Below are 12119 nucleotides of genomic sequence, written 5' to 3'. Positions count from 1 at the left end.
AAAATATCGTTCAAATATGTAAAGAAAATTACTTTTGTTCTTAGAAAATATTGTGAAAATCAGAATAATATCAGTAATAATTGTAAAAATTATATTGGTATTTTTTAAATACGAAAACTCAAACTCAACAACAACAATAATGAAATTAATTACTTTATTAATGACAATATGTATGTGCAAAAATTTTATATACCAAATTTTAGATAATATATTATTATTGTTTAAGGAAATTAATTTTTTCGCTTATGATAAATTATTGTTACATGAAATAATTTTTTCATAATAAATGCATTATGAATTTAACTTAAATATAAACAAATTAAATATTTATAAGATAAAAGATCTATAAATATATTATTTAAACAACTTAAATAAAAATTAGCGTCAATCGCAAAGAGTTTTTATCATAAAATCAACAAATACAATATAAAATAAATAAAATTAAATAAGATAAAAATTATAAAATGAAAACTCATTATAAAATCATTTTTTGTAAGAATTTGTTTAACAACTGTTTATGATTTTTTGCAGGCCAATTACCAATTCTTTTATGTAATTATACTTGTGAAAATTAGATAAAATTATATAAGACAAAAATTATAAAATAAAAACTCATTATAAAATTATTTTTCGTAAGAATTTGTTTAACAACGAGTATTTCTGATTTTTTTTCACATTAATTACAAATTCCTTCGTATGTCATTATGCTTGTAAAAATTAGATAAAATCAAATAAGATAAAAATTATAAAATGAAAACTCATTATAAAATCACTTTTTTATTGTTTAACAACTAGGGTTTTTTTCAGTTGGGGCTACAATAGGATGACAGAAAAAATGTTTGAGTAATAGAGATCAAAGAGAAAGGATTGAGATAAATGAGGTAGGTGAGCAAGGGTTTGAGGTTTATTTTAGTTGAGAATGAAAATTATTCAAATATCCTTAACCTTAAAACTTAGAATCCATAGTATATGAGAGTATTTTTGTCTACTAAAACCTAATACACATTACTAAAATGTACCAACTAAAAAACAGACCTACACAAGTTAGCAAACCCATATATATATATATATATATCAAAGTCTTTAAATATTTTCAATAGTCTTTATCAACATCTTATAGTTTAAAATTTTAAGATCTCCCCAGTAGTATCTTAATTATACACATGTTCGATTAGAATATAATTATTAAATGTTAACAATAAAATTGATTACTTTTAAAGTGATCAAAGAAAAAAAATCATAAAAAAATATATGAAGAAACTAAACAACCAAACAATTTTACAACTCCAACCCATGTTTTTAATTTTATTTATGCTTCGACATTTAATAAATCATTTCAGATTCAAAAATGTTTTACAGTTCAATTTTTTTAATCATTTGTTCCAAATTGTTCAAAAGATATTTACGTAATATATTTTAATATTAAATTTAACTATTTAATAGTTCAAATATTAAAGATTCAATAATTTTTATCTCAAATTTATATTTTTAAATACTAATTATATTTTATATTTGAAGTTATTCAATATTAAAATTAATTATTTTAATAATTAACTAATCTTTAGATTTTTAAAATAACAATTTACTTATATGTCTCACTAATAGTCGTCCGACGGTTTTCATAATTCCAATGTGTTGTTTACATTTTATGACATCACAGACACATAATATATATAAATACAGCTAACCAAACCCATTTCTTTTGGAAGAGCAGCTAACTTTCTATCATTCTATTATTTCCTAAACCAAAGTACAGACATTAAAACTAATTACTTCAATCATAATAATAATTTATCTGTACATTTCATTAACAATGAGACAATCATATTATACATAACCTATCATTTTTCTAATGTCACCAGAGACATCACAGACACATAATATATATAAAGACAACCAAACCCATTTTTTTAGAAGAGCAGCTAACTTTCTTGCATTCTATTATTTCCTAAACCAAAGTACAGACATTAAATAAGAAGGTTAAAAGAGTGGGGTTACATAATTCAATCCCTTTACTATGTAACTGGGCAGTCAGTGACTGGTGATTAAGAATGCTTCAATGGAATTAGGTAAAGGTACTTTAACATCTTTCCATTAGGGTGATTGTTTTTTATGATTAGTTTATTACTAATTAAGATTTGCATGAGTGTGAGAACGAAGAGCATCTAACCCTAGCTTGTTCCCAACCGTCGCTTCACATCTGAAGCCATAAGCACATGAAGGAGTCGAGTTCCAGCCAATAAATACACCACAAAAACAGATAGATAAAATATTCTGCATCCTCATATGACAGCTCATTCTGTAAAGATACTTTAATGTCCAAAACTAATACAATTTGTATGTATATGTATACGTATATGTATGTATTGTGAAACGAAAGGATGCAGCAGGACTGGGATGACTTGTCAAACCTTGGTGGAGGCTTTGCCATTCTGTCTCAAATCAGATATCAGATATCAGATATCAGATATCAGATAGAGAGAGATATGTTTGAACATGTTCTTTTCACGTGTAGCCCACTGTGTTTCTTTTAATTCCCGCGCGCGCCACTTTCTTCATTTCTCTCTTTTACCACCTTCAAATAAAATCATATATTATTATTTCAATGTTATATTCAACTCAGTTAGTATCTTTTATATATAGGCATTATATAAATAAATATGTTTTAAGTCTTCAAGCCTATTTTTATTACGAAGAGTCTGATATTCAATTTACAAAAATTCTACGATAAATATTTAGTAAAATTCCAATGTCGTGGTAATTTGTAAGGAATTTGGTTAAATAAGTTTAAGTCTTCCATTTTTCTTTTTACAGAAAATTTATATATTGAGAGTTTTGGGTACAGGTGATAAGAATGTTTTTTAATATAATATTTTTAAATATATTTTTTAATAATTCATTTTTAATGTTGGGTACGGTTTAATTTACATAAATTTTGAGTTTATACCGGGTCGATCCCTTATAATTAAATCAAGTTACTTGTTATTCATATTAACTAATTTATCTATGGTCATTAATAAATACATTTTAAATGAGCTCCATAAGACTTTTGTGTCATTTATTTTAAGACTCTGTATACTGTTAATATATTTATAAAAAAATAGTGAAATATAATTTATCATCAAAAAATTATTAAAAAGATTGTTAACTTATCACCGTGCTTTGTTTTTGTAAGAGACTAATCGGGTTTTTAGAAGAGGTGTCAGGGATGGAGGGGGGCATTAGAAGTAAAAAAGTACCGTTAGTTGTGATGGGATTGTACAGTGTACCTTAACCAGGGTTTAAACATTCTATAAATAAATTGGTAACCAGTAATAGTAACACAGAACATAACATAACACGATGTTTAGGAGGAAGGGATGAAAGAGGGATCCATTAATTTGTAGGGTACATTTGTCACGTGTCGAGTAATTGTGGTGCATGGCCCATCTTTCATCCGCCTCTGGAGCTACCGCCAGAACCTCACAACAAATAAAATAATACTTCGTTTCGTTTGGGGAATAAATAACAATAACACGCTCTTTTTTTATCGTCACTGCTCACTGCCAGTGGTCACGCACACACACTCCTTCTCAATTCTCTCTTCTCTTCTCTTCTCTTAAAACACAATGGAGGACCTTCTTCTTTCTCTCTCTCTTCTCTCCATCGCATAGGACTTCCCTCATCCAACATGGCTAATCACCACCACCATCATCATGCGCACGACACCAACCTCAAATCCCTTCTCGACACCCTATACTGCTCCGAAGAGCATTGGGAGGAAAACGTCGGGGAAGATGAATTAGACCAGGCAGAGGATGATTACCCAACAGCTAACGATATTACTAATAATAACGCTACCAGTAGCACCACCCTAATTAACTCCCTTCACTCCCCTCATGCGTTGTTCGAAAGCGACATGTTTTGTGACGAACAGGAGTTGACATCGCTGCTGGGGAAAGAAAAACACAACCCTCTAACCACTTTCCTCCGAAGCAACCCTGCGCTCGAGTGTGCTCACAGGGAAGGCGTGGAATGGATGCTCAGAGTGAACGCTCACTACTCCTTCTCTGCTCTCACAGCTCTTCTTGCCGTCAACTACTTTGACCGCTTCCTCTCCACCTTCCGCTTTCAGGATGGCAAGCCGTGGATGACACATCTCGCTGCCGTCGCTTGCCTCTCCCTCGCTGCCAAAGTGGAGGAGACACAAGTTCCCCTTCTCCTAGACCTTCAGGTATCTTCCTTTCTCCACTCTCTCACATTACCAACAAACAAAACTCTTTACGTCTTAACTCAAAAAAATTACGAGAGGAGAACTTTTTACTTCTTCTCTAACATTTTCTATAATAAATGTGGGATTTCAGCTTTACAAGAGTTGTCTCCGTTTACTTCTTATGTTTTCTAACTATTTATACATGTCTTGATTCTGATTGTTCTCTGAATTGTGCAGGTGGAAGAGGGTAGATACTTGTTCGAAGCCAAAACGATTAAAAGGATGGAAATTTTGGTCCTTTCCACTCTTGGATGGAAGATGAACCCGCCTACCCCTCTCTCCTTTCTTGATTACATCACAAGAAGACTTGGATTGAAGGATAATCACTGCTGGGACTTCCTTAGGAAGTGCGAAGGCGTTCTTGTCTCTGTCCTCGGAGGTAATTTGGTTACACCTTCGTGGTTAGAAGAAACACCGAATCAGCAAACAAGCTGAAAGACAATTTTCGCTTCTGATAGTTCATTACAATTCGATGATTTCTCGTATCGTGAGTTCTCCCTCTTGATTATGTTTATATTTAAGTCTTATTTTCCAACATTGCAGATTGGAGATTAATGGGCTATCTACCGTCTGAACTGGCAAGTGCGACGATGATACACGTAGTGAAAAGCGTGGAGCCTTGTCTAGAAGGCGAATACCAGAGACAACTCTTGGGTATTCTAAGATTCGACAAGGTTGGTGGAGGTTTATTTTTAATTTGGTTTTTATGTTTGATTTGGAGGTTGGTAGGAATAAGAAATAAAAATGTGGAATGTATGCGTACAGGAGAAGGTGAATGAGTGTGGGAAAGTGTTGGAATTGTGGTCAGGATACGAGAAGCAGGGGAGACAATGCATGAAAAGGAAATTTGGAAGCGTTCCGGGAAGTCCAAACGGCGTGATGGAGATGTCGTTTAGCTGTGATAGCTCGAACGAGGAGGTGTGGAGAGTAGTTGCCGGTGGTTCGGTGTGTTGTTCGCCGAAGAAGAGTAGAAGTGAAGTAAAGCGATAAAGGAAAATGTTGTGGGCAGCCATTAATTTCAACTACCCTCTCACTCCTAATGGAAACATATATAGTCTTTCCCTGCTTTAATAACTGCGTATCTTTCTCTTTCTCTTTTTGACCACCAAGTTAAATTGCCAACCATCTCTGCCTCGCACTACTTCCATTCACCCCTCATTTACTGATCGGATTATAGATTTAGACCTTCCACGCAACCTCACATCCCTCTTCCTGTCTAGGACTGCAACCAGATATTGTTGGCATTTTATGAAGAACTATTTTATATAATTCATTACTATTAATAATATACTAATACTATATATTTATATCAACAAAAACACCACCTTAATGTATTTTTTCTATTCTCTTTTCCTTTCAAGCGATGAGATATTACAATCATTAATTTCATGTTCAATCCACCAATAATAAAAAAGCATTTGTGGAAAGATTTGGGTGAATGAAATTTTGTTTTGCTTGTGAAGAGAGAAACACAGTGTCGGCCAGCGGCAGATATGAGGGAGCGAGTGATTATTATTTATTTGTTGGGGGTGTTGTGTTGACCTCTTTGGGTTGAGCTCGGCTTCCGTTTGTATAGCAATTATGGTAAAAAGTAATCATACAATGAGCCATCCAGCTGTAAACCATCCTTTTATGTTTCTATCGCTTTCTTTTTAAGTTTTTTAATGCTTCTTCATTTATTCTCATTTTTCAAAATTTTCTCCTTTCCTTCTGTCTTTTTGTCATCGCAAAAAGCCAAAGCGGACCCTTGTCTTCCCCATCTTGCTGCTTCTTCTTCTGCTCCCCGATTCAAACCATAATAATGTCATTATTAAAAGAAAAACCATTTCTTCTATAGACGTGGATCTTCTTTATTTGTGTTCTAAACTAAAATCGAATCATCTTAACATTTTAAATAGGTTTTCGGTTACGTTAAACATCACGACATCGATTTCGAAGATACTATAGTCTGTCGGATATCCTTCCGAGATAGAGACGTTTGTGACATCCGCGGCAAGTGTTGCACTTAGCATGTATTATTTGTTTGTCTATTTTTCCTTTAACTGAAAAAAAAGGTCAATTACCATTGTGCATTTATTTTTTTAACGAGCAAAATAAAGCAGAGGAAAATAAAAGCGCGTGCCAATAATCTTTTACTTTCCCTACGTTAAAAGAAAGCGCTTGTTGGTAGGTATGGCAGTGGATTTTCGATTTTTGAAGCTCTCGAGTGCAAAATTCGTCTCCGATATCCATCCTTTCTCGGAAGCACCGCAAATCGAATAATAAAACAAGACCAAGTCAAAATGAGTGCAAAACAAACAGTTGTTTTCTCAGATCTCAACCAAGAATAAAAGTGTGATATTTTTACTGCATTAACTCCTCGTAATAACAACTTCTACAGAGCTTTTGCAGCATTCCTTTACAATTCAGTGGTAAAAGATAATGTTTCCTAATTGCAGCAGAACAGCATCTTGAATTAAAAAAAATTATAAACTGGCCGTCTATGAAACCTTGTTGGTTCACTTGGATCAGTCACAAAAAAAAAAGAGAGACAATAAGAAAAGATTTGAGTTTAAGAATTGGTTTGCTCGGCAGAACAATTTTCTTTTGTAGTGGATCTTGGTTCTGTCTTGTTCATAGCACGCAAAAGACAGCCATGAAAGCCCCTGCATATGCTTTCCCTACCTTATTAAAGGGGACCATTGCTTGACTTTATTCCCTTTCTCTATATACGTGCTGCTTTGAGTTTTTTTTTCAAGGGAGATTGAGTGTTGTTGTTGAAATGACATTGAGAAGAAACAAAAACTTTTCAATTCCACCAAATACTTCCACATTTCATATATTATGTTACCACTAACAAGACAACATCTTATTATTTTAATAATGAACTCATAATGTGTAGATACTGCATCATGATATGTGTTTCCAAAAACTAAAATGTTTTTTTTCCCTTTCAAGCACATTCTTCCACCCCAATCTGACTGAAAATTTTGTAGTATAGGTGATGAATATTTTTTTTATCTAACTCAATTCAATTCAATTAAAATTGACGTAAAGTAGAAGAATTTATAAATCTTCCATCGTATAAAAAAAATTGTATAAAATAATTTTTAATGATATAAAGCGTATATGAATTAAAAAGAAAAAGGAAGAAAAAGACAACCACGGAATAGTATAGACTATTGGCGAAAAGAGAAACATGTTGCTTCTTTCTCGGTATAATTTATTTAAGTACACTTTTTTTTACTCAATTGTTTTAGTATATTTCAATGTTTGAAATGGGCAAAGAGATGATAGGAGCAGTGTGGCACCCTTTGACCTGTTCAGTTATTTACTCCTATTGTGAATGGAGTGCTATTACAAGCCTTTTCTTTTTAGTGCTCAGAATAGTTTCAATAATTTATCAGTTTATGCCGATGGTTAATTCTTGGTAGATAACTGTAAATTTTTTTTTTTCACAAAGTATAATTATTTTTCTCAAACAAAGAACGTAAAAATAAAATTACAGTGGAAACTAAATTCTATATAAAATTTACTGTGGTCATAGGTCTAACACTGAAATTTAAAATAATTAAACATTGTTATTAATATTTTTGTTTTGTGTGTTTGAATTTGCTGTGGAAAGAGAAGGAGGGGTCCAGAGAATATGGAGCCCACCACACTTTTAATATGATTGTGCAGTCAAAAGTGTGGGTTTTGTGATTTCACCGCGTGAATGCATTAAAAGAGAGAATGTAAATTCGAATTGCACGCTATATGATTGAAGTGGGGAAATAATTGATCCTATCCGAGGAACTGTGGAAGATTGTGTGTGAAATATGATTATTATAAATGAGAATTGAAAGGGAGAGAGACAATTGGAATTGTGAAGTTAGGAGGAGATACACATTCCGTGCGTGAGTGTTATAATGGTGAAGGACCCCTCTAAGGGTCTTCACATGGGGCACGGGATGACATTGGAATGGGCTTCTGGGCTTGGGCCGCATGCTGCTGTCTGTTGGAAGCTGTCACTGTCCGAAGCAGGCTAATGCCAAACACTGCTGCTACTCAGTACACTTGTTCATTAACTGCATCTGCCATCTTCTCCTATTGTCTTTGCCTCCAAAGGGATCCACCTCTTCTACCATCATTTACCAAACTTTCATTCAATTTCATTTACCACATGCATTCCACTCACCTATTACTATACTCACACTCAATAATCTGTTCACTCTCCTTAGGAAATCTAATCCTTAAAACCTAATTAATAGGGCCTCAGAAAATCTTGTAATTTTTTCTTGAAATTGAGTTGAATTGAAGAAAGATGGATGGAGGAGTGAAGAGAGAGTGCTAGTTAAAGAGTTAACATCAAGGGCAGAGTTGGGTCAGTGGCATTGTCTATTTCCTAAACAAAGTTTTTGTCTTGTTGAAAAGGAAAGTGACATTAATAAACGTCACAGGTCACAGACCTAGCCATGGATTTGGCCACCGCCACCATAATCATCAACAACTAACTATACTCTATACATCTTTCAAAGATAAAAGATCAAGAATATGTGAACCAACATTCATTGCTCTTTGCCTCCATCTCACCTTTCCTTTTCAAAATCTCCATTTCGACACAATGCCAAATCACCCATTCAATACATGTTTTAAACACATTTCATTTATAAAAATCTATGATTGCTATATTTTATTTTATTTTATTTGTTGAAATTTCGTTTTCATCTTTGATTTCTTAAGGATTTATTTGTTACTCTTTGTTTAATTTGGATCGATGTTGTCTTTTGAAGCAGTGACCTCTTTTAAAGTGTAAAAGACTAAAATAAATCTTTTAAAGTTACAAGTTGAAAATTAATAAGTATATAAAATAAATATTTTAGTCCATTTTTTAAGAAAGGGACTACCGAGTAACAGAGATGAAACTGAGCCTTTTTGTGTTAATGTTAGCAATTCCTTGTGCAATTGGGTTGGACCGAGAACTCAAGCCCAATCAACATGGCCTGCTTTGGAGTGGAGTTGGGGAAAACAATTTCAGGCCTAGCGGTCATGTATTCTTTTAATGATTAACAGTGTTTTGGTCCACATTATTATAAAATGTTTTCATATAATTCAAATTGGTAAGATCTAAATGAGTTTAAATATTTAAATTATACGATAATTAAATTAATAATATATATTTTTAAATTATAAAATATAATCTATATATATATATATAATAAGAACTATTTATGTTAAACTCTAATAAACCAATTCAATTTGAGTTAAATTTTTTTAGAAAATACTATTTGTTTCCTTAGACTAACTTCTCTTAGAAACTAACAAATTAGTTTGAAAATTGACATATCAAATTAGTTTGAAAATATTTATTGACATAATATTCACCAGAACATTTCATAAACTTCAATTATTCTTTAAAAGAAATACTTTTTATAAAATCAACAAGCGTTAAATATGTTTCGAACATATTCTTAATATTTAATTAAATTTATAGATAACAATCGGGTATGACGAACCCACTAAATTTACCGGACTTATTTGCTATTTTTTGTTTTATTGGATTTATCAAATTGGTGGATTAGAGGTGGAGTGGAACAGTCTAATCCGTTAAGTTTTTTTAAAATAAAAAGTAATCTAAAAATTTGATATTTATATATCATATTATTTGAAGATTGTAAATATATAATAATATTATAATTTAAATTATTAATCTTTACAGATTACATTTTAATTATTAATTATAAATGTATATTTAATATGTAAAAGTAATAATTATTTTAATATAGATATTAATTAATTAAAACTTAAAATATATTTATGATGTACTTTTAATACATACACACACACACACACACACATATATATATATATATATATATATATATATATATATATATATATATATATATATATATATATATATATATATAAATAAAAAAGATAAAAAAATTAAAATAAAACATACTAGCGGGTCACATCACCTATCCTTCTTTAGGCAGAATGGGCCAGAATTTCTAAACTTTTTTTTCCTCAGAAACCTGACCTTGGATGTTTTTGGCGAATCAATAACAGACTAAGATTGTCCCCTTAGTTGAATTATGTTTAATCATGCAACATTTTTCAACAAGTTTGTAAAACATTTTTATGTAATAATTTATATGAACAGATACTATTATTATATTGGATATAATTATAGATTTGAAATAGAATTAAGACAGAGCAAAATATTGATAGAAATAAAACAATAGGTGATTTTTTAATAAGGAACATTTAAGACATTTTGAATGTTGCTTTATTTATCTAAAATAATGATAAAAAAAGGGAAATTCAAAGGAATACCAATAAGAGGAGGAAACAATACTTGGTTGTTATAAAATTAAAGCGATGCGACATTGAAACACGAAAAGAGATTTCAGCATACGCGGAAGATAGCCTCAGAATCAGTTTTATTGGCCATTAAACGGCAAAAACATTCTTAAGAAAATACACGATCGTATGGAAATTGCATTACCGTTCACGTTCTTTTCCATTCGTACATTGTCAACTTCAACGTAAAACATCTTCGTTTTCAATGGTTGCTTTCGTTGAAATGCATAACTCAATGTCAATGTGCCATCAATTGACACTGCCTAATTCTGTTAAGGTGCGAGTTTCACGTTACTAATTTATTCATATTATTTATTTCACTCCACACTATTCCTATTCAACCATTCTTCCTTCAAATTTAAAACTAACACCACAAAACATATTTTATTTTACAATCAATTTACAATAACCACACATCTCATAGTAAGCAATGTGGAGCTGGCAAACTTTGTACAATTTACGAGCTCCTAAAGTTAGAAATTGGTGCGCTAACACCAAGAAGAAGCAAATAAATGATGCTATATATAGTTGGAATAATCGATGCGTTAACACCAACAAGAAGAAAATAAATGATGCCATAGAATGAAGTCGACTTCCAATCATGTAGCCAATTAAGACTTGAATATGAGGAAGGAATGATAAATGCTATCTTCATTAAAATTGTTTTCAACTTAAGATACGTGTTGGGGAAAAAGAAAAGAAGAAGAAGGTTAGAACCATACCATAAACAGCAAGTGAAAACCTTCAACTTGGGGGTGTTTCACATGGGCTTCTTCACATAACGTGGAAAATGTGCAGTCAGAACTAAATTCTAAGGTCACATTCTCACAAAAGAAGCATCAAAACTGTAACCACGTAAATAGGTAGATGAAATAATATAACGGGGTTACATTATATTTTCTTTTTTATTTCCTAAAATTAGATTGGGATACTTCTAAGATGGGATTATGTCAAGAATTATGGGTTTATTTAATAATATGATATTTTTATTATTTTGTATTTTATTTTCATAGATTAGTTTATTAATCAAGGGTCATTTGAATTTTCACATGATCGATTAGTTTTACAATGACAGTAGCTCTGTAACTTTCCCAGTTTGTTTTCATGAGCTATTTCGACCAGCATGACATACCAACCAACTTTGGAAAGTAATTATGTTCAATCATTTTCCAGTTCTTTTACTGCGCTTTTAAATGATACCTACTCAAATATGAATTTTGTTATTTCTTATCTTAGACAAACCAACTTTACCTTCCTGACTATGACCACAACCAAACCTTCGTTCAACAGGAATTCTTCTGTCCACCACCACTGTCTCGTAACCGATCTAAGTTAATTTCTACAGAATTGACTTATAAAATGAAATTAATATTTATATATATTTTAAATTAGTTTTATTTTTGGTAGATATAACAAATTTAATATTATATAACAAATAATTTTATTATATTTGAGAAATTGTAAATCCTATGCTACATTTTGTACATAAAAATTCTCAATTTTCTGGATGACAGAAGAAATGTATTCTCGCTCTGTCTCTGTA

General features: G+C 31.4%; 1 protein-coding gene across 1 annotated transcript; it reads left to right on the top strand.

The window, feature by feature from the left end:
- The first annotated feature begins 3515 nt into the window (after positions 1-3515).
- LOC124839631 (cyclin-D3-3-like) lies at positions 3516-5877 on the top strand. The gene is made up of 4 exons (XM_047315515.2): positions 3516-4213; positions 4430-4631; positions 4796-4926; positions 5018-5877. Exons 1-4 carry the CDS (start codon positions 3671-3673, stop codon positions 5240-5242), a joined length of 1101 nt encoding a protein of 366 aa, XP_047171471.1. The 5' UTR covers positions 3516-3670; the 3' UTR covers positions 5243-5877.
- The last annotated feature ends 6242 nt before the right edge of the window (positions 5878-12119 follow it).

Source organism: Vigna umbellata, chromosome 2, assembly GCF_029865625.1.
Source record: "Vigna umbellata cultivar VRB3 chromosome 2, Vumbellata_1.0, whole genome shotgun sequence".
NCBI classification, from domain to species: Eukaryota; Viridiplantae; Streptophyta; class Magnoliopsida; order Fabales; family Fabaceae; genus Vigna; species Vigna umbellata.
The sequence above is the reverse complement of the archived record's forward strand: the minus strand, read 5'-3'. Positions and strand labels throughout refer to the sequence as shown.

Coding starts and splice junctions, on each gene's coding strand:
- LOC124839631 (XM_047315515.2), top strand. CDS start 3,671: ATGGCTAATCACCACCACCATCATCATGCGCACGACACCAACCTCAAA. Junction 4,214..4,429: donor CCCTTCTCCTAGACCTTCAG/GTATCTTCCTTT, acceptor TGAATTGTGCAG/GTGGAAGAGGGTAGATACTT. Junction 4,927..5,017: donor GTATTCTAAGATTCGACAAG/GTTGGTGGAGGT, acceptor GTATGCGTACAG/GAGAAGGTGAATGAGTGTGG.